At 41.2% G+C, this 20,498-nt stretch overlaps 8 protein-coding genes across 10 annotated transcripts; 4 read left to right on the forward strand and 4 right to left on the reverse strand.

Annotated features, from left to right (window-relative positions):
- Positions 1–5,084: 5,084 nt before the first annotated feature.
- On the reverse strand, positions 5,085–5,934 carry COX7A (Cytochrome c oxidase subunit 7A). The gene is made up of 3 exons (XM_018000576.2): positions 5,796–5,934; positions 5,277–5,646; positions 5,085–5,218 (listed from the first exon to the last, which is right to left on the reverse strand). Exons 1-2 carry the CDS (start codon positions 5,811–5,813, stop codon positions 5,392–5,394), a joined length of 273 nt encoding a protein of 90 aa, XP_017856065.1. The 5' UTR covers positions 5,814–5,934; the 3' UTR covers positions 5,085–5,218; positions 5,277–5,391.
- Positions 5,922–6,772, forward strand: Arl2 (ADP ribosylation factor-like 2). Its single transcript, XM_018000575.2, has 3 exons — positions 5,922–6,133; positions 6,192–6,546; positions 6,612–6,772. Exons 1-3 carry the CDS (start codon positions 6,069–6,071, stop codon positions 6,744–6,746), a joined length of 555 nt encoding a protein of 184 aa, XP_017856064.1. The 5' UTR covers positions 5,922–6,068; the 3' UTR covers positions 6,747–6,772.
- On the reverse strand, positions 6,550–8,553 carry PNKP (Polynucleotide kinase 3'-phosphatase). The gene has a single exon (XM_018000574.2). The coding sequence runs from the start codon at positions 8,317–8,319 to the stop codon at positions 6,757–6,759; it is 1,563 nt and encodes a 520-aa protein (XP_017856063.1). The 5' UTR covers positions 8,320–8,553; the 3' UTR covers positions 6,550–6,756.
- A 98-nt stretch (positions 8,554–8,651) lies between these two features.
- On the forward strand, positions 8,652–9,378 carry COX7AL (Cytochrome c oxidase subunit 7A-like). 2 transcript variants are annotated; one of them, XR_016271085.1, is made up of 3 exons: positions 8,652–8,865; positions 8,921–9,265; positions 9,325–9,378. XR_016271085.1 is itself a non-coding variant. In XM_018014649.2 (2 exons), the coding sequence occupies exons 1-2, from the start codon at positions 8,836–8,838 to the stop codon at positions 9,197–9,199; spliced, it is 309 nt and encodes a 102-aa protein (XP_017870138.1). In that variant the 5' UTR covers positions 8,654–8,835; the 3' UTR covers positions 9,200–9,378. The 2 variants fall into 2 exon arrangements, 1 of the variants encoding a protein (XP_017870138.1); XM_018014649.2 differs by having other exon boundaries at positions 8,654–8,865; positions 8,921–9,378.
- Positions 9,368–11,800, reverse strand: Alg12 (Alg12 alpha-1,6-mannosyltransferase). Of its 2 annotated transcripts, none has more exons than XM_018014406.2 (5): positions 11,542–11,800; positions 11,303–11,476; positions 11,092–11,245; positions 10,657–11,028; positions 9,368–10,595 (listed from the first exon to the last, which is right to left on the reverse strand). In XM_018014406.2, exons 1-5 carry the CDS (start codon positions 11,798–11,800, stop codon positions 9,467–9,469), a joined length of 2,088 nt encoding a protein of 695 aa, XP_017869895.1. In that variant the 3' UTR covers positions 9,368–9,466. The 2 variants fall into 2 exon arrangements, with proteins under 2 accessions (XP_017869895.1, XP_017869899.1); XM_018014410.2 differs by having other exon boundaries at positions 11,546–11,687.
- Positions 11,801–12,283: 483 nt separating this feature from the next.
- Positions 12,284–13,656, forward strand: Rpt3R (Regulatory particle triple-A ATPase 3-related). Its single transcript, XM_018014541.2, has 2 exons — positions 12,284–12,870; positions 12,926–13,656. Exons 1-2 carry the CDS (start codon positions 12,366–12,368, stop codon positions 13,597–13,599), a joined length of 1,179 nt encoding a protein of 392 aa, XP_017870030.1. The 5' UTR covers positions 12,284–12,365; the 3' UTR covers positions 13,600–13,656.
- An 80-nt stretch (positions 13,657–13,736) lies between these two features.
- On the forward strand, positions 13,737–17,431 carry Tti1 (Telo2 interacting protein 1). Its single transcript, XM_018014360.2, has 6 exons — positions 13,737–14,038; positions 14,099–14,597; positions 14,657–15,769; positions 15,824–16,070; positions 16,133–16,275; positions 16,337–17,431. Exons 1-6 carry the CDS (start codon positions 13,845–13,847, stop codon positions 17,405–17,407), a joined length of 3,267 nt encoding a protein of 1,088 aa, XP_017869849.1. The 5' UTR covers positions 13,737–13,844; the 3' UTR covers positions 17,408–17,431.
- A 73-nt stretch (positions 17,432–17,504) lies between these two features.
- On the reverse strand, positions 17,505–20,443 carry PpD3 (protein phosphatase D3). Its single transcript, XM_018014476.2, has 8 exons — positions 20,169–20,443; positions 19,637–19,878; positions 19,426–19,576; positions 19,216–19,337; positions 18,888–19,158; positions 18,378–18,828; positions 18,238–18,319; positions 17,505–18,175 (listed from the first exon to the last, which is right to left on the reverse strand). The coding sequence occupies exons 1-8, from the start codon at positions 20,335–20,337 to the stop codon at positions 18,116–18,118; spliced, it is 1,548 nt and encodes a 515-aa protein (XP_017869965.1). The 5' UTR covers positions 20,338–20,443; the 3' UTR covers positions 17,505–18,115.
- Positions 20,444–20,498: the final 55 nt, after the last annotated feature.

A 20,498-nucleotide genomic window follows, 5' to 3' on the forward strand; every position in this document is an offset into this window, starting at 1 on the left:
ATTCTCTTGAGCTTTTAGAAAACAACAGAATATAGTAATTGGCACTCCCAAAAAGATTAGAAAGGCTTGCATGCCAATCAATTAAAAAGTGTAGTAACTTGAATTTATATTACCAGTATTAAAATGAAATTTTGATTTATTCCATGCTAATATATAATAATAAAGACATCATTTAACTATCCAATTGCTTCTATCTATTCATTTTGCGAACAAATTTACTTTCTGTATCTAAAATGTAAATCATTTTTTATTGCATATTTGATTTTTATTTTTTTTTTTTACCTTATTATTTATTTTATTTGTATATTGACATGTATGAGACGGTGTATATATTTATTTTTGCATATATGATTGTTTATGTCTACGTAAATTAAAAACTAAAAACATTATTAAATGAAACAAACCTTACTTAATGCCGAAAACTTGGAATATTGCATACATTCATTTTTTATAAGTACATTCATTTTTTATATGATTGTTCTGTGTCAGAAACTAAAAACATTCTAAATTTAAAAGAAAGAACTTCTCAATGATTCTTAGAAACTTAAGTATGATTTAATTTACTCATATGCCTATATTTTGAGCTTGACAGTAAGTTAAGTTTGCTTGACAATCGTGTAAATTGTGTGGGTGTGTGTATGTATGGTTGTGTATGTTTATGTCCATATGGCGATATATGTGTATGCTTGTATATCAAAGAATGGCCGCAAATAAACAAAATATTGCTTTCTGTAGAGTGCCCCACTTTGCGATTCTCATGAATTCAAGTAAAATACTTCGGCATTTCATACATTAAAATTATGTATTTGGTAACCATTTCTATGAACAGAAAAATAAAGTCTGTTCTCATTACTTATTTTACTCGTTCTATTGAATATTTGTATTAAGTAAATTACAACTCCATTTTGAATACTTATATTATATTTATAACATACTTTTATTTAAATATCAGAAAATATAATATTGCCAGAATATGTGAAAAATATGTGATATCTGGATTTTTTATTTTTTTTTTGTTTCTTTTCTATGAATAATTACTTTCTAGGTTTTATAAGTCGAGCCTTATTGGAACCTAATTTTGCTTTAACTTTCTTTTGGACATGAATCGGTCATGCCTACTATAATTGAAATTTCTCTTAATATACCATTAAACTTAAGCATTTTACTTACTTATGTTTTTAATAGGTATGTGTTATTTTTCAATTTAACTACGTTACCCAAAAGTTGACAAAAAGAAAACAAAACTTTTTAAATAATTAGCCATATGCGAAAAATAAAAGCTCCATGCCATAAAGACGATCCCAAGACGGAGACGAAGACAAAATTATCTGCGTTTAACAAATTGGGGAAGATGCTTTGAAGTTGCCGCCAACAGCGACAAATGACAAGCATAACAAATGAATATTATGTGTTTTTCTCTTTCTTATTTTTGTCTCATAACACCCAACAAAAATAACAATAACAACATCAGCAGCAACAGCAACATCTTCGCCAAGCCGAGACGAACAAAAAATATGCGCAACACTTGAGAAAACAATATACAAATGCGTAACAGAGTCAGCAGGAGCAGAGAGCGGGAGCAGGAGAGGGAATGGGAACGAGAACGGGAACGGGAGTGGGAGAGTTCAAGTGTCGTGAAGTGAGCAAAATGTGCTATATAATTGACACATTCAGAGCAGCATCCAAGTCGGCACTCGCTTACATAACACCAAAGGCAAAGGGTGTAAACGCTGGACGGAAGCGTCGAATTGTCTACGCCAACTCCGGGCACTTAAGGTGGGTTGGACAGCGTTAGAAGTGCGCCTGGTAACTAGTCAGTGATGAATATGTTGTACATCGGTCGGTCGGCCACTTGAGTGTTGCGTCCTGTGCCGTGGACATTAAATGGCTCAGCGCAATTGCAGTTAACGATGAATTATTGGAATAAACCTGAAGCGGCTCACTTGAGAGGCAACGCACCGCGACTGTCACCTGATCCGAGAGGTTTTCGCACCCGCGCACAGCTAACGACCCAATGAAGCTGTAATGTTACAACATTGCCCGCTAGGCTCGCTAGGTGGGACAGGACAGGACAAGTCATCGGCTATGAGTGTGAGAGGGCGGACACATGTTTCTACTTCTCATCGGTTTCAATTTCACAGGCCCGAATATCTGGCTCGCCCATTTCGTCGGGATTGGCTGGAGCAACGGGAAATGGGAAGCGCATCTTTCACGCCGATTTGAGTTTTGTTGTTGCCCGTTTCTATTTCGAATTCCCATTCCCATTGTCTGGGGGGCGTTATGGCTTATAAATTTTAAAAATGCATTTTTCGTATTTTTAAGAGTTTACTTTTCCGGCAAGCATGCCGCAGTCTGTTTCAATGTTTCTGTTTCGGTTTCTGTTTATTTATCAAAACACAATCCCCAGAGTCGATCATGTATAAGTTTAATATGAAAATGTTGTTGCACTAAAACTTAATTAACATTATAAATAAACAATTAAGCATGCCATTCTACAAATGGCAACATCTCTGCTGAATGCATCACTTGCATCTATTTTATTTTTATTTGAATAATTAAGCATGCTTGCCTGCCCCAGTCAGATCGATTAATGGTTCTTCTCTTCTCTTCTGTCCTGGCTCTTACCCAATACTTAAGCCGTGTTTACAATTCGATTGTATTGTGTGTATGGAATCAGCTAAACATGCATTAATAATGCGCGCGTATTTGATGTTTTTCGTAAATTATATTGTTGGTGTTAATTAAAAACCTTCTTCGACGGTTTGCCCAGGCCAGTTAGAGATGAGTCGGAAGCAACAATGGAGCCGCAAAGTTGTTTCAGTCAGTCGCCAGAGCTCACCTGTGCCAGGGGCACGGCTTTGTGGTTTCAAACAATAATTAAAAGCAAATAAACAAGATTTGTTCAACGGCTAATTGAAGCTCAAATAAATCAAAAATTTAACTAAAAGCGTCGCTCAAGACCACCCAGAAAGATCGTGCTCAACCGGTGGCAAAAAGAGTTGAGTTGTAATCGAAGTGTTAATAGGCCAAACTGGTTTCGTTTTGGACATGTTGGACATGTTGGAGATGTTGTGGGACGTGCCCGGCTGGATCGATCGATCGATACAGAAAAATTGCCAGACGTCTGAGCTGAACACCAAGACTGAGGATGACGACCAAGATGACAAAAGACGAAACGCTGACGTTGCTCACTCATCGGCCGTTCATCTGAGAGTTGTCGAGATTTGCCGCCGTCGAGCACAGCCACAGAGACTGAGACAGAGACAGAGGCTGCAGCAGTAGCAACGAGTTCGCTTCACGGCGGTTGCACTTGAATGCTTCAACGACATTCTGATTTGTGGTTGCGGCTGCTGCGGCGGTGGCGGTGGCGGTGGCGGTGGCTGCGGCCTGCGTCTGTGGAGCATTGGCACAGGCACTGGCACAGGAGATGGAGAGCGCGCGCCGGCTGCCGTTTGCCCGGCAATATTTCACGTTAAAATAAAACTACAAATTTATCTATACTGTAGTAAAAACAAACAAATGCAAAACGATTCTGAAAAGGTGAAAGTTTTTTAGTGCCATAAGCACACGGATTTGGTCTCCATATCCCCATTCCGATTCGGATCTGGACTTCTATAGGGGTTGCAATGGCGCTCTCTCTCTCTCGCTCTCACTGAAAGTCCATCTCACTTTATCGCCCTTCATCAAAGCGCAGCACAGTTAATTTCAATATGGCGTCGTCGTCGTTTCCGCATGGCGATGCTCAGATGCCGATGCTGATGCTGATGCTGATGTTGCCGTTGATAGACGCACTTTAAATGCATAAAATTGCTGACTATAAATAACATTTAATGAAACACATTTTTCGATTCTTGATTCTACACGCTACTTCCCGCCCTTTTAGATGGTTGTTGTTTTGTTGTTTTTGGCAAAGGATTGGAGCAAAACATTTAGCTTCGCATCTTCTATGCGTTTTGAGTTATTATTGTAATTTGGCTGTGGGCAGTCGTGTGGAACGTGTGAACGGAGCCGGAGCTGGGCCCTCGGTCGGCGTCATAGTGATGCTGGTGCTCCACGATCATAGCTGATGCTGATGATATTCTAGATCCTGCTGCTCCAAGCCAAGTGCTAGTTGGAATTTTGTCATATACACATTTTTCACAGTCTGTGTAATATAATAAGTTTGCGACAAATGTTCATTATTTTTGCAGACCAAGGCACAATTAATTAGGAAAGAAGAGGAGATGGATCTTGGGCAACTTAACTGAATTTGCCTTTACAAAGTACTCCAGATGAGGAAACGGTCGATTCTATGCAAATACTGAACCACCTACATACACACAAGCACTCACACATCATCCATTTAAAATATGTTAACGGTAAACTCGCGTTCATTTTTATGCGCTTCGCGTGCACATCTCAAAATTTAAATGTGCCGTAACGGCAAATGAAATAGCAAAATAGTTGTTCTTCGACTTATTTCGCCCCGCCCACCCAACCGCACACGCACATGCAGATAGAAACTAACAGAGAATATGCAAGTGTGTGTGAATTGCACAGAAAAAAACTCTTAAAATAGCCATATTTGTGTTTCCCTTCTTATTTTTTTTTTTTATTTTAAATGCTTTAGTTTTATGTAAGTGTTTATGGAGAAATAACTAATGAAAACGCCTTAAATTGCACATTTCGCTGCACTTCTGTAGGCTTTTTCTTCCTTTTCTGCTTCTCAGTTATTAATAAATACACACTATGCTGACTGACTCTGTGTGTGTGTGTTTGTGTATGTGTGCGCTTGGCAATGTGTGTTAAAGCGCAGCATGATTCGCTCGATTTAAAATACATTTCCATGCCAAAGGCAACGCGCCGAGTTGCCGCCCTTTGATTTATAAATCGGACTCCTCGCCACATCCAAGGCAACACATCAGCACAACGGCGGCAATTTTCATTTTGTCGCACTGTTTTTGTTTACTTAATGTCAATGCAATTAAATTTTCTGTTTTCTTTTTGTAAGCCGAAAACAAAAATAATAATATTCGGCAAACATGTAGAGAAAGGGAACCCAATCCGAACATAAAATTCGGTTGTTTAAATTGCCGAAATAAAACTTCTTTTAATCTTAGTTTACAGCCAAGATCTTATATTTCCACGCTTGAAATGCTTTTGCGAATGTTGAGTTACACTTTGAACTTAATTATTCTAACACAAGCAACACAATCTAGGGGTTGTATACCAGGATTCTCTGCAAAATGATTACAAGTTATTAATAAAAATCACACAATGATACACGGACTACTTACACTATCAGGACACAGAAATATAAGGTGACTACGCTGCAACAAATATGCCGGAGATGGGGTTACGGATTTGCTGGTAATGGCTTAGCTTAATGGGTTAGACTATACTGCTTGCGCCTTATTCGTCCTTCTGAGGCACGCTGAGCTCCCAGAAGAGCTTGCCCATGCCACCAATGCCGACCAGGGCAAGCGCCACGGTGACGCGGTAGAGCACGCTGTCGAATGTGGAGCCCTTTAGGAAAACGGGCTTGCCGTCCTTCTTCTGGAAATGCTCCTGCACCTTGCGGATTTCGAAGTAACCCTTCTCAATCTGATCCTTGCTGGTCGCGGTGGCACGACGAGAGGCGGTGGTAGCAAAGCTACGGACAACGGCCTGCGAAAACAAAATTTGCGGTTAGTTTGGGGTCTTCCAGTAATCTTACGTAATTGAACCATAATATATCCAGTCTCCGAGATCAATATATTTAATAATAAACTGTTTTCATAGTCAATAAATAATATTCATTTTGTATTTGTACTTACTCTGGACAAATTCATCATTTTGCTGAAGTTATTTTTATTTTAAGCAGTCTAAATACAAATCGTACGAAGAGCTGAGCGAAAAATTCACGGGCCTCAGATTATGACAGCTGTTTGACTTTTTGGAGAACGGCGTTGCCAAATCGTTTGTAAAATGCCATTCTCTCGTTTTGTCATTCACATTGAAATATATTAAATTATTTCTCTTAGGAGTACAACTGTTTATATTAAATCTATTTATTTATTTTAAAAGACAGTAAAATATAGAAAGGCGTGATGGGCTTTCTGACAGTATTAAAAAAGATGCGTCAAAAGGAAAAGGAGATGCGTATTTTATTGCTGTAAGTATTTTCTGCAAAGTTGTACAAAATTGTGATTCATGTTTTCATTTTTCTGTAGAGGATTAGACAATGCAGGAAAAACAACCATACTCAAGCGTTTCAATGGAGAGCCCATTGACTCAATCTCGCCCACCCTGGGCTTTAATATTAAGACACTAGAACACAACGGCTATACACTAAATATGTGGGATGTGGGCGGACAGAAGTCGTTGCGCTCGTATTGGCGCAACTATTTTGAGTGCACAGATGGGTTGGTCTGGGTCGTCGACAGTGCCGACCGTATGCGCATGGAATCGTGTAAAGAGGAGATGCAAGTGCTGCTTCAAGAGGAGCGCTTGGCTGGGGCAACGTTACTTGTCCTCTGCAATAAACAGGATTTGCCAGGCGCTTTAAGTTCAAATGAAATCAAAGAGGTATTATTGTAGTTAGACATTTATTTCGATTATCCATATAAGTTTATAATATATTACGGTTATAGATACTATGTTTGGATGACATCAGTACGCATCACTGGTTGGTAGCTGGAGTGAGTGCAGTAACTGGAGAAAAGCTGCTAAGTTCCATGGACTGGCTTATCGATGATATTGCTAAACGAATATTTACATTGGATTAAAGGCGAATGGCTATTTCTCAACCAAATACATTTTGTATAGTTTCTCGTCTTCCTCATTGGAAAAGTTTGGCCTAAAATTCACTTTGTGAATTGAAGTAAACCCTTCGTCCATGGTTGGCGCAACATACTTCTTCTTCATCATGTTGAATACCATGTCATTGATGGGAGAGTGGTCAGTCTCCAAGAGTTCGCGATAAGCAATATTGTGTTTAGCGTGCGCTGCTGTCACGTTCATCACAAAGCAACGGCACGGAACATCCTTCTCCATAGCCAGAGACATGAATCTCTTACGGGATGCCACATCCACATTGGTATTATCCACCACACATGACTTATCAGCGTTCAGTGCACGCTGACACGCATTTAGGCATGCCTGTGTGCTGCCCAAAGTGTCTGCACTGATGATCTTGTAGCCCTTGGGGCCAAGCACCTCCGCGCAGAAGTGGCTCTTGCCAGAGCCGGGCAGACCAACCATAATAATCATCTCGCATTTCTTTGTGTCAAACTCAACATCGTCCGGTTCAAACTGCGGTGTCTGATTATTTATACTGCTTGGGTCGAAGTCTGGCTTGTTCCAGTGCTCCGCGCGTTTACCAAGAAAGTGAGACTCGGGCGTGTAAAAGCAGACGCCCACGTTTGTAGCAAACAGACGATCTGCTAGTGAATGATCCTTGCGTTGCTTTGTGGCACCCTTGCCTGTCTCTGGCCTTCCGGCTGCATCGCCCACGAAGAAGCAACGATCCAGCTTTATGGCGACACTTTCATTCATCTCGCTGAGCAGATGCTTCCACATACCTGGCAGCGGTTTGCGATAGTAGCCATCGCCAATAGCTATAAACACCTGCACCGGCACACCCAATTTCTTCACTATGTTCTTGACTTTTATCTTAAAATCTTCTAGACTGACTTTGCCACGCGCTATGCCACCCTGATTGGTGAAGAAGCAAATTTTGTACCCGTCTTTATGCAGGCTCTGTAGTTTTTGAGGCACCTCGGGATAGATGATCTGCCAATCGTCGGTATTCTTCGGAAATACATTTCCCGACTTTGTCTTGATGATGGTGCCATCCATGTCATAGGCTGCTATCTTGCTGGAGGGAGCCAATCCAGCACTGTTATAGATTAACATTTTACCATTCGCGACAGAATCCCATTTTTCTTCCTTATTGGCAATTTCCATGGCAAGTGTCGCCTGCTCTTCTGCGGTGGTTTCTGCGTTGTCCTTTTGCGTTTCTGGTGCGGGAGTAAAGACCACCTCGTAGGGATGGCGGCCGTAAACAATTTCCAACAGATCACCATGCCGCAGCTCGCATTCCGTGTGATACATCGCCATGGCACCATTGATGCCACAAGGATTGACACCCAGCACCTTCAACTGAATGCGTCCCATCTCCAAATTTACTTGTAATCGAAGCTGCTTCTTGGAACAGCGAGCATCACGGATCCCAGTCTCCTTGCAGCGTCCCAGCACATTATCACCGCTGACCAAGTGTATGGCACAATGCTCGGCCTCCATGGGCTTCAGCGTGCAATTTCGTGCAACGGAACGGTTTAAGTATGTGGCCAAAGCCATTGTAATCCCCTTTTTATTAATTTTGTACTTATACTTCTTTATATTTCCGCGAATGCGTCTTTTACACAGAATACTCTCTTAGAAATGAAAGATTTTTGCTATATGGCTGTATAACATGCAAAATCGATTCCTGATATATACATGCGCGATAGTTTGAGTCAACGCCGGCATCAATATCAGTGTTATCGATATATTGGCGCAAAAAGCTTGAATGCCCCGAAATTGCAAAGCTTATATATTTTCAATTTAAAATTTGTATTTAGCGTAATTTAATTTTTAGATTATTCAAAAATTGTCTTTCACATCACATTCATAAAAACTATGTTGTGCAAATAATTAGATTTAATTTCTTTGGAAGAGTAGGCATTTTTAAATTGATTTAATATGTATGTACAATGTGAATCAATTTCAAAACATAGTATACTATGTGAGTTGCTGGACTCATTCCAAAAATTTTACTTTAATTTGTAATTACAAAAAAATAAATTTATTATTTCTTGCAAATTGTATTCCACAATGCAAAGGAATCTGATATCAAAATTGCGTGTACGTATTAATAGATCAAAAATATGTACATATAAAACTAATTAAGTCTACATAGCCTCTTTTGCGCCAAGTCAATGGATGTTACTCTATAGCAACGCCGCTCGTGCCTAGTCGTTCCATCCAAATGTCTCCGGTGAAGATGAGTGGGAGAACTGGTGCTAAGATAACGCCCAAGATGGCCAAATTGCAAAAGCAGTATCAAGAAGACAACGGAAAACCTGTTTTCCTGAAGGGCGGGGTCATGGACAATGTTCTATTCATGTCGACCCTTGTGCTTTGCGTCGTAGGCCTTGTGGGCGATTTTATTCTATGGTTTAGCTATATATTGGCCTGATCTAAGATCGTGTTTAATTCTAATCATATTAACCACACAAACAACGTTTACGAAACTCAACATGTGGTAATGTTACTATTTAGACAATTTTGTTCAAATTTTCATATTATTGTCATTACAATTAGCACGAAGGCTGCAGCATTTCATTCAACATAAATAAAACCTACATTAGCATTAAATTCGCCGCTGGGAGCAAGTTTATTACAAATTATCAAATAAATTATAACTTATGGGGCAGACTTTAATAGAGGCTTATACATGGTTTCGTCATTTTTGATTTATACTCTCCTCATCCATTTTGTCTATGACCTGCTTTAGGCACTCCTTTGTTGAGGTCTTCTCCAGGTCGCAGATGCGTGTTAAGTCCATCGTAGCGATCTGTTCAATCATTTCTTTAATCTTCTCTTGCTTTATAATCGACTTCACGGATTGACGCAGTCCACTACGTGGGATGCCTGGCGGCTTCTGGATTTCGGCAGAATCGTTTTCAATATGCCGCCCCTTGGCTCTAAAGTGCTGCTCAATTATTTTTCGAATCTTAAGTTTGGTAGCAGCGCGGGATTTTTGTGGCGTTTGCTTCAGCGCAAGGTTTCTCAGTTCCTGAAAGTTGATCTCTTTTGCAGCTTCAGGACCATCATTAAGTTCCAGAGATACTTCCTCCACAGTAGCCACTATGCCATCGTCATCATCAACCTGCACCGCCAGATGGTCTATGACGAGTTGCTCAGATTTATCCATTGGCTCGGGGGCTTTGTTGTCCAATTCGGTTTCTTCTTTTATGACATCCAAAGGTAAATTTGAAGTTTCATCCACTTTATCTGCCTCAATTTTCTCTTTCTTTCGTTTATTTTTCGTAATTTCTTTTGGATTCTTTTCGTTTGGTGGCTTCTCTTCAGGTTGGAGCACTGTCTCAGCAGACACTCGTTTCTTCAAAATACCTATGCAAGGCTTTGTCTTAATCCGCACTGGCAGGATGGAGTTGTACTGAATGCCGATGCTATTGAAACAATCTATAAACTCCAAAATTTCGAAATTCTCCTGCAGTGTTGCCCACAGCTCCGTGTTGTGCTTATTTTTCGCTTCCACCAACAAGTGACTATAGATGGCGATTTCCGCTTGACTATAGTTCATTGATTCATCCTTGCTATAGGTCCAATTGCTGTTGATTTCCATGAAACGCGATACACCGCTCTGTGCGGCCAAGTTTGCAATATGAACCGTTACATTTGAATTGGCTCCCTCCAGACGATGCAAGCGAGAGAGAGCTGCGCCACCTGGATAATTGGTTCCCGAGACAACAAGCAGGAATATGGTTATCAGCACATTGACAAGCAAATGCGACGCTGCAATCAATGCCAGAAAGCTATGCCATGCTGATTTGGCACTGTTCATCCACCTTTAAAGAAAAAAAAGTTGATCTAGAGGCGCACATTCATAAACTATGTGTGCAAACTTACAAACGATGGCAGCCGCAGGCTGCAGCAATATTGAGGACAGGAAATACGTATATGATAAACCGAAGTTCCTTGTGTGGCAGTATTGAGTACAACAGCACAAATCCCAATGCCGAAAGAGCCAGGGGTCGTAGGCGCCTTTCAAAGTAAATGCCAATCGGCACAAAGAACAATGACGCACCCATGGCCCGTGGAAGTGCCGAGTAAAAGTACCATAGAAATGGGGACGTGCCCCAGTTGGAGCTTTTGTTGAGTATCGTGTTGTACCACAGCACTTCGCCCTCAGGCCATAATAGGCGGCGCCAGAAGAACGAGTCCACCAAAACAGTAGCTGCCAAAATGCACACTCCAGCCGGCAAAGCAATCTTCAGCAAACTGTGAAAGATAAAAGTTGTTAAATTGTGACAAGACCTATTTAAGAAATATTTCTAGCCGCACCCATCGATAGATAACTTTTGCCTCAGCAGATCTTGCGCAAGCAGCAACCCCAAAAACAATGCCAACTCGGAGCGAAACACAATGATTGCAATGCCAGAGCATATGATAAATGGCTTGGTTTGGCCACGCATCCAATACGTAATTGCATAGAGAACTGAAATAAATCAAAGTAATTTAATATTGAAGGAATCAATATAATAGAGCAACATACCAAATGGCAATGCAAAGATGTTTGGCAGGGGACGCGTCATGTAGAAAATATAGTGAAATTGCGTTATGGTTATAGCCGTAAACCATAGACGCACTTCGATGCCATAGATGTTGGTAACGGCCTTTCGCAAATTGTTCCACGCAACTGTAATAGCTCCAGCTAAGACAAGGCGGACTGTGAAAGATGTTTGTTAGCGTAAGAGTTCCATGTCGAGAGTTTCATTTATCAGTGTCTTTTACCTACATATTGGGCCCAGAATTTATTGATGCTCAGCATCTCGAAGAGCACCACAAATGGAGCAGAGAACATCGATACAATGAGGGGCCCAACAAAAGTGCGAGGCACAACTCCTGGATACTCATGATGATCGTACTGCGAGAAATTGTTGCGCAGATATAAGATATCGTGCATGGCCTGCAAATTGAAGCTCTCCTCGACCTTAGTGAAGGGTGTATAGACGAGGTGGGCCGCAGCCGTCATAAACACCAGGCCGTCCATTTCAGTTCACAGCTTTTGTGAGCGAATGAATAAAGATTAATATTGACTCTTCGCTGGATATGAAATTGGCATGTTACATAATTGCCATGATGGTTGGGACACCAAATCGTATGTATTTTGGTAAATTCACATATATCTATACCACCAACACTGACGTGTTATTTTGATCAAATAACCGGCCGGCGTAAACAAATTTCCAATTGTTATCAAAATTGCTTTAAATTTTCAGCATTGCCAAGTATGTCCAATTAACCTGCCATACAACGTATATTTGTTTTTCTTTGGAGCAAAATTTACATTTCCAAAATAAAATCGAAATTTGTTTTAAAAATAGAACCGTTCCAAGTTTGCAGCAACAAAAACATAAATACAAAAGCAACAACAGGTCTGCCCATCAGCTGCTCATGACTCACGAGCTCTCACGACGCACGCAATCATCGTGAATGTGAAAGCTGGCAACCCTACACAGCACTGATTTCCTAGCACGATTTGAAATTTCAAGTCATCCTCATCAGCAGCGTCTGACGGCCAATGAAAAGTAAAATTAGCCTTCAAAGACGATAAAATGGATAACAATGAACCGAAAATCTTAGATGAAAGCGATTTTTATGTTATGTATAAGAGATTACAACTGCAGCTGGAATTGCTCCATGTACAGGAAGACTACATTAAGGAGGAGCAGCGCTATCTGAAAAAAGAGTATGTGCACGCGCAGGAAGAGGTGAAGCGAGCCAAGGCTGTGCCTCTGGTCATTGGGCAATTTCTCGAGGCAGTTGATGAGAACACTGGCATTGTGGCTTCCACCACTGGCTCCAATTATTATGTGCGCGTGCTGTCCACAATTGACAGGGAACAACTAAAGCCGTCCGCTTCGGTTGCGTTACACAAGCAAAGTAACTGTTTAGTGGACCTGGTGCCTCCGGAGGCAGACAGTACCATCTCAATGTTGTCGGCAGAAGAGAGACCCAATATAACCTATGCGGATATTGGCGGACTAGATATGCAAAAGCAAGAAATACGCGAAGCTGTCGAATTGCCATTGACTCACGCGCATTTGTATAAGCAGATTGGTAAATAAGTTTGCTGAAATTAAATAGGTAAACAGGTTCATTTCCATATCTCTAGGCATTGACCCACCACGCGGAGTGCTTCTCTACGGTCCCCCTGGCTGCGGCAAGACAATGTTAGCTAAAGCAGTCGCTAATCACACCACAGCATCTTTCATTGCTGTTGTTGGCTCGGAGTTTGTGCAAAAATACCTGGGAGAAGGACCACGTATGGTTCGTGATCTGTTCCGCCTGGCCAAACAGAATGCCCCATCCATTATTTTTATTGATGAAATCGATGCGATTGCAACCAAACGTTTTGATGCCCAAACCGGGGCCGATCGCGAAGTTCAGCGCATATTACTAGAGCTATTAAATCAAATGGATGGTTTCGATGAAACCACCAACATCAAGGTAATTATGGCCACTAATCGCGCTGATACTTTAGATCCAGCACTCCTACGCCCCGGACGCTTGGATCGCAAGATAGAATTTCCCTTGCCGGACCGCCGTCAAAAGCGTTTGATTTTTACCACCATAACAGCCAAAATGAATCTAGCCGAAGACGTCGATTTGGAGGAGCTCATTGCTCGCCCGGACAAAATTTCGAATGCCGACATCAACGCAATTTGCCAGGAAGCTGGAATGCATGCAGTTCGGGAAAATCGTTATATCGCTCACGCTAAAGACTTTGAAAAAGGCTACAAAACAAGCGTACGGAAGAATGAATCTCAGCACGAATTTTATAATTAAATAATGCCATGTACGAAATAAAAATATAAAATTAATTTAAAAATATGCTATTAGAAAGGATGAGTTTTATTTTTGTTTCTTTGGCGCGGTCCAGAGTAACGTCTTTTTGTTGTTTACGTAAACATGTGAATGGCACTCTGCAACAAAATTACCATCAGCTGTTTTTTCCAACTTGCCGCTCATCTTGCTGAAATATTTTCAATTTGTTCCTGGCCAAGAGAAATACATTTCGAAAATTATTCATCATGTCTAAAATATCATCGGTAGAAACCTACGTCACGCGAATTAAGCCGGCCATTGAGAATTTTATAAAGGAGCCAAATATAGCAAACATGTCAATAGTTGAGAAAGAAATAAGTGAATTTGACTTTGGACAAATACGCATATTTCAAATACAAATTGTAGTACCACTCATGGTTAAGCTGGATGCTTTAACAGGGTAAGTCCAAAGAGCTAGAAAATAATCTGACAGCTACAAATAAATCTTTCTATTATGCAGTGAAAGTCAAGAGCTGCGCGTAAGTTTGGTGAACTGCCTCCGACACATTATTTCCTATCTGTATTTGACGGATGAGAAGGCTGTATGCTCTCTGCTGGTGGTGGTACTGAAACAGATACGAAACGCTAGTGGTGCTGCGTTGATGCCCAATCTCACAGAGGAAATCAAATTGGCGGTTGTCCTTTTCATCAAAGTCATCTTACAACGAACCGCAAGCGATGTGCTCGAAAATTTTTATAGCCAGAACACAGTGGTGACTATTGGCCAAATACTGCTCACATTGATGGAGATCATCTCCAAGGAGAAGTATCGCAAATTGGTTAATTCATCGCTGGAGTGCTTGTTGGTGCTATTCTACGTGCACGATGATGCCGATGCTGGGGATGTGGTATTGCGCAAACAAATAGCCGACACCATATTCATCTTCCTTCCCAAAATAGTTACAGTGCTGTACGAAACTGCAATGGCAGATGATAAAATAGGCGAAACAACTAAAATAGTAAGTCTTCACTGGAATTTGAAATTAATGGCACTGATTAAACATTGAAATTATTCTAGTTGGCCCTTAAGGCACTAGGCCGTATCACCTGCATCATGTTTGAGGAAACCTCTAATGAATTTCTAAGGGCACGTTACGATGTGAATGCATTCAAATCGCTTTTTAGCACGCCTCCCAAAGGCGACAACACGGATCTACTAAATGATATTAACATCTTTGGCAGCAAGCGCCGTACGCTTGAGGAAAACGAGGAGCGCTTAAAGTTTCTTCAGTCGAATTTACGATCTGCACAGTGGATGGAAGTCACATCGAGACGAATGAGCGGCATATTTGTGGACACGTGCATCTTGCGAGCCCATAGCTCTGCAATTGTGCGGCGGCAGTACGCGGAGATGTGTTGCTTACTGCTAAAGAGGTGCGCGCACAGTTTGAAGTGCAATTTTATTTACCTGTTGGAGAGCGTGGTGGCTCTATCGCAGGATGAGGACAACGACATAGCGAATATGTGTCAGGCGAATCTAGCTGAACTGCAAACAATGAACAGCTGTGCCCCCATCTTCGACGAGAATGCTGAGCAGCTGCTGGACAGTCATCTCAACAAATGGCCACGCATCTTACAGCGTTGCGATGACAGCGAGCAATTCGCCGAACTGCTTTTCTTCAAGGGCTTCTTGCGTAATATCAGCGCTAATAAGTTACAAGTGCTGTTCCTGTTGCCCAAGAATCTGGATCTGTTTGTCATGTGTTTGCTGACGGCCTTTGATCAGCGCACATCGGCGACTTTGCTAAATGAGGAATACGCATTGCGACGCATTCAGGAGGACACTACAAGGGAAGTGAAGACACAGTGTGCCAAAATGCATTGGCGCCAATTCAAATACCTTAGTTCCTCACGCTGCATAAATACGCTTTATGACATTGCCGCAATATTGGGCACTGAGCCTTCAATAAATCGTCTGGTGTTTGATGTTTGCCACGAGCTGATCGAGCGACGCAACTCTGCGATGAATGAATCAATTTTACTAATGACCACGATGATTACGTCCCAGCAGCGGATTGGTCGGGAGAGTCGCCTAACTCTAGCGGAACTTTTCGTCGATCAACTTCTGGCCGAAGAACATTGGCACTTGGCATTGCAGCCGGATGCTGCCTGGCGACTTAAGGTCGAAAAGGTTGGCATTTCATTATTTATGAATCATTATTTATTAATTTATAAACCTTTGCAGTCCTCCGCCTGGTTTAAAGATTACACACCTGGTCTATACTCATCGGCGCTGGAAGTGCGCACTCAGGATTGCGACTCAGATGATGAGAGCGACCCAGTCTATAGTCGTGTCACCAGTTTGGATGCACAGTTCAACGTACAACATATCTGTTTAGTCTTGGATGCCCTGGGACATTGTGCCCTGTTCATTGGTGATACTTTTGACCGCCATATATTTCGCAGTTTGCACAAGGTGTTGCTAAAGTTGGGTAAGCATTGCTTTCATGATGTCATGTCGTGTCCAATCTGTAAGGCAGTCGTTCAATTACAGCTAGCAGCAACACAATGGTGCATCAGGCAGCTACATTTGCATTCGTCTCCATGCAGGTGGCCTTAAAGTATGCAGCCCCTTCACATTTCATCGAATGCTCCACTGATTATCTAACCTTTCATCTCAATTCACTACTGAAGAAGGTAAGTCACGGATGTAGAGCAAGCGAAACTATGACTACATCGACTACCTTCTCCATTATAGTCACCGGAGAGCAGTGCAGCCGTAGATATACTCACTGTCGTTTTGCAGTACAGCACGCGTGGAAATGTTCCACATCTGGAGAGCATTTTCCAAACGATATGTGAAGAGTGCACCAAGTCACATCAAACGGGCAATGTGCACTCCTACTTGCGCGTCTTCAATGCATTCCTGAGACACGTGGTCAGCTGGCAAGACACCATTGCGACTGAGATCTCTGACACTCCAATGCACGTAGATGAAGATAACAATATCTTAAATACTTGGTTGAATGTGCTCAATAAGCAGCCAACTGACATTCCTATTGACTTGAATAGTGTGCCAAGTGGAGAAGCAGACATAAATATGCCTGAAGCAGACCTCGATGATTCTCCAGCGGAAGAGCCTTCGAAGCCCAGTTTGCCGCGTCACATTGAACTCATCAAAGAGATTATTAGTCAGTCCATCAAGTTTCTTTCAAATTCAGAGCAAACACAGCAAATTCTCGCATTGGAATGCCTGATAAGTGGTGTCCCTCTGCTGAGGGACTACGAGGACGAGCTTCTTCCCCTTGTGCATCTGTTATGGGCACCGTTAGTCGAAAAGTTTCGGCAAAAGGATCCGGTGGTGCTAAACCGGTGCTTTAGCTTATTACACATTCTCGCCCTGCATACTAAAGAATTTATTGTAAAGCGTAGTCTCAGCGATGTGATACCACAACTTAAGCAGTTCTTGCAGACAGCCAGTAATCACAGCTGTACGGAAATCTTAAAAGCGTCTACCCAGGAATACAAGCTGCAGCTTAAGCTGCTTCAGGATCTGCCGGCAGTCATTCGCAGCCTGCAGATTGAGGGCAAGCATCTGCACGACCTGCTAAACACTGTGGCCTCGTACTTATCCCAAGCACAACCAAAGGAGTTGCAAGAACTGGCCGTGCAGCTCTATGAAGATTTATCTACCTACAACGGACCATTTGTGTATGTAACGCTCCTGCACCGAGCGCATCTCAAAGACTATAAAGTCAATGTGAATAAAATTTTCCACAGCTTAGGGTTTACATTAGCTACGCCAACAGAAATCGACGGGCTCAAATAAAGTTACAATTTGATTCCAACTTAATTGTATTATTACAATGCTGAATTGTTTTCATTCCAACGACTGAAGCACTAATCCTTGAATTAAAAATATTCAATTATTTGTTTCTAATTTGCATAGTTTTTTTTTTTTTTTTTTATTAAAATGACTTGTAGGTATATTTAAACAAGGATCGAACAAAAATTTAATTTATACAGAATTGTAGCCTTTGGAAATAAAATTTAAAGTAAAGGGCTTCGTAGTTGAGTGTGGGCGCGCACCTTATTGCCAATATAGAAATGCTATGCATAAACACAATACTTTTACTCACTGTTTACGTTGTTTTATGTATTTTTTCAAATCGAACATACACTGTGTACAGTGAATACTCAGATGCTTAGCACCAATAAAACTTAGCATCCGACTTCTAAAGCCATCTTTATATAATCATTCTTGTATGCAAAGTTTGTATCAAATATAGCTGTATTTGTTTTTAAGATTGCTATTCTGAAGCTCTCATCCCTACATACCACAACTATCTCTCTCTCTCTCGAACTTAAATCGTAGAACAATTAGCAAGCTGTGTACATAGAGGTATTTTGAGCAATTTGGAATCCCATGTTGGTTTTGATCATTATAATGCAGTTGTGGGGTTGTAAGCGTGGACAGGGGTGTGGGAGAATGTGGTGTTCATAGCTATTGTTATGCATAGGAAGCAGGCCGCTATGACTACGCCAGCCAATTCATAAGACTATTGGCATAGGCCATGGGTTTAACATCAGGATGTGGCTGTGAATAACAAATACAATATGATTAACATATTTTTTAAAGAGTTCTACATCAATACTTACCACAGCCTGAAATGATGTGTAATTTGGTTTTAAATTGTTACCAGTAATTGTTATAAATGCGCCCATGTTGCCCATAGTATCACTGTAAAGGGAAGTTTAGTACTTGAGCAGTTTGGATAATTTTAATTAGTAATAATTACCAATAATTTGGCGCAGAGAAGACAGTTATGCATTGCCCATTGTGGGCCACTTCATAGCCCATGTCTTTGACCTCGTGACTGCGAATGATGTAGTCCAAATTGTTAGCTTTACAGAATGCCTCAGTGACGTCCGGACCGAATTGTATACCCACACCGCGCTTGGAGGGGCCGCGACCCATCCATTGTTGCGGGTCGGACCAGAGCAACTCGCACATGAGTCCCTCCTCCGGTGGCTGACAGTTGCGTTCAATTCGCCTTATGTTGTCTAATGTAACATTGTCTGATGAGAACAGACCGCCATGCATTACCAGAATTTTCTGGTTAATGCAATGGCATAATGGCAGCCAGTTAAATACTTGCGTGAATATATCCGCCATTGTACTGGTATACTTGGCGGTAACCTCGCCCGTGAAGCCATACATCTGATTCATATTGATGCTCTCATGATTGCCTGTAAATGAGTTTCGTAAGTCCTCAGTTCGACGACTTGGTTCGCTAACGTTAACTTACCACGCGATAAGAAGAAATGATTCGGATACAGCAACTTGAATCCGAAGAGCGTGAATATGCATTCAACCGAGAATGAACCTCTATCGACAAAATCTCCATTGAATAAATACGGATTCTTCTCTGAAGGTAACCCGTTTATTTCGAAAATATTCATTAGATCATAGAACTGGCCGTGAATGTCGCCGCAAATAGTAAACTTCTCCTCATCTGGAACTTTAATATCCACAAGGGACGGCTGTGCACGCATGTACACATCAATGTCACAGAGTATCTGCAATCATACATAAGTTATACATTTCATATTAAGGCTTAAATGCAATAACGCTACCTTATAGGCGAATTTTCGATGCAGTCTCTTTTGTGCCTTATAATGCTCCATAAGGTCTTTCATGAACTTTAAAGTAACCTTGCCATCCTCCAATTGAGGTCCCTTATAGTCGTCCTCGATGGCTACATTAAAAATCGACATTAATTAATTCTGAATGCAAGGACTTGATTGTGTGTTTCAACATTTAAATAAAATAATTTGATTACTTACTGATGTTCTCCATGTCTCTGTACATCTCCGAGAGAGACTTCTCAGGCTTATCCACAGCAATAGCACGCTCAAAGGCTCGCATTTTGACAATCTTACTGCACTCGGTAAACTTTAGTTTAGCGTCCTTATCATTGGGTCTGCATTTGGCCACCTAAGCAGATAGCTTATCAATTCATGCGTAACAGATTTGTAATAAACCAATTGTACTTACATATTCAAAATCAGATAGCGCCTGTTTAAACTTGCCTAGGGACATATGGGCCGCCGCGCGCCTATAATAGCCCTTTAAATAAGTGGGATCAGTTTTCACTGCCGAAACGCCATCCTGCAGGGCCAAGCCAAAGCTTTCCTGGCGCAAATGCGCGAGGGCCCTATTAGCATAGTATATTGCACTGCTGGGGTAAAGTTCTATGGCTTTGGAATACATGTCAATGGCTTTCGAGAATTCCTTAGCTGCGAAATGACAGAATTGGTTACGATTACATATTTGACATTAACTGTCTGTTTCAATTAAAATATGAAGATTTTAATTTCAAAAGCTAGTGTAAAAATTATATTCACATAGCGCCACTGCTAGTCAATTGTTTTTAAGGTTAGGTCGAGAAAAAAACGTACTATCAACACGGGACGCGCTGTGGGTGCATACAACTGCTTTTTAGATTGCATGTGCCTTCATTCCAGTCATTATCATAACTATATAATTGTAGTTTGTTTCAATTTCAATTTGATAAATGACAACTTACTTTTGAGCAATTCATTTCCCTTATTTTTGTACTGCTCAGCCGCGGCAAAATCATGTTGCGTTGCATCCGTCGCCGAATCAGGTTTGGTGGCATTAATATCTGCATTGGACACTTGTTCTTGCTGATTATCAATAGATTTCTGTTGGATTTCCTGTTCTGACGACGACATACTTTATTTTAATTGATCAATTTTTTCTGCCTAGCTGTTCTCTAATATTATTTACTGTCTGCAAACTTTCAAGAGTTGAGAAACGCCACAATGATTAGTGCTGTGCAACAAGCGGGAAGGCGCAACTTATCGATATGTTGATATTTTCAAACCTAGAGTAA

The sequence above is a fragment of the Drosophila arizonae genome, chromosome 2 (assembly GCF_054131065.1).
Source record: "Drosophila arizonae isolate 15081-1271.41 chromosome 2, UAZ_ARI_1.0, whole genome shotgun sequence".
In the NCBI taxonomy this organism is placed as follows: Eukaryota; Metazoa; Arthropoda; class Insecta; order Diptera; family Drosophilidae; genus Drosophila; species Drosophila arizonae.

Coding starts and splice junctions, on each gene's coding strand:
- Arl2 (XM_018000575.2), top strand. CDS start 6,069: ATGGGCTTTCTGACAGTATTAAAAAAGATGCGTCAAAAGGAAAAGGAG. Junction 6,134..6,191: donor GAGATGCGTATTTTATTGCT/GTAAGTATTTTC, acceptor ATTTTTCTGTAG/AGGATTAGACAATGCAGGAA. Junction 6,547..6,611: donor GTTCAAATGAAATCAAAGAG/GTATTATTGTAG, acceptor TTACGGTTATAG/ATACTATGTTTGGATGACAT.
- PNKP (XM_018000574.2), bottom strand. CDS start 8,319: ATGGCTTTGGCCACATACTTAAACCGTTCCGTTGCACGAAATTGCACG.
- COX7AL (XM_018014649.2), top strand. CDS start 8,836: ATGCAAAGGAATCTGATATCAAAATTGCGT. Junction 8,866..8,920: donor ATCTGATATCAAAATTGCGT/GTACGTATTAAT, acceptor AAGTCTACATAG/CCTCTTTTGCGCCAAGTCAA.
- Alg12 (XM_018014406.2), bottom strand. CDS start 11,800: ATGGACGGCCTGGTGTTTATGACGGCTGCGGCCCACCTCGTCTATACA. Junction 11,477..11,541: donor ATTCTGGGCCCAATATGTAG/GTAAAAGACACT, acceptor CATCTTTCACAG/TCCGCCTTGTCTTAGCTGGA. Junction 10,596..10,656: donor GCCTGCGGCTGCCATCGTTT/GTAAGTTTGCAC, acceptor TTTTCTTTAAAG/GTGGATGAACAGTGCCAAAT.
- Rpt3R (XM_018014541.2), top strand. CDS start 12,366: ATGGATAACAATGAACCGAAAATCTTAGATGAAAGCGATTTTTATGTT. Junction 12,871..12,925: donor GCATTTGTATAAGCAGATTG/GTAAATAAGTTT, acceptor CCATATCTCTAG/GCATTGACCCACCACGCGGA.
- Tti1 (XM_018014360.2), top strand. CDS start 13,845: ATGTCTAAAATATCATCGGTAGAAACCTACGTCACGCGAATTAAGCCG. Junction 16,071..16,132: donor CAAGGTGTTGCTAAAGTTGG/GTAAGCATTGCT, acceptor GTTCAATTACAG/CTAGCAGCAACACAATGGTG. Junction 16,276..16,336: donor TCAATTCACTACTGAAGAAG/GTAAGTCACGGA, acceptor TCTCCATTATAG/TCACCGGAGAGCAGTGCAGC.
- PpD3 (XM_018014476.2), bottom strand. CDS start 20,337: ATGTCGTCGTCAGAACAGGAAATCCAACAGAAATCTATTGATAATCAG. Junction 19,338..19,425: donor CAGAGACATGGAGAACATCA/GTAAGTAATCAA, acceptor TTTTTAATGTAG/CCATCGAGGACGACTATAAG. Junction 18,176..18,237: donor ACACATCATTTCAGGCTGTG/GTAAGTATTGAT, acceptor TGTTATTCACAG/CCACATCCTGATGTTAAACC.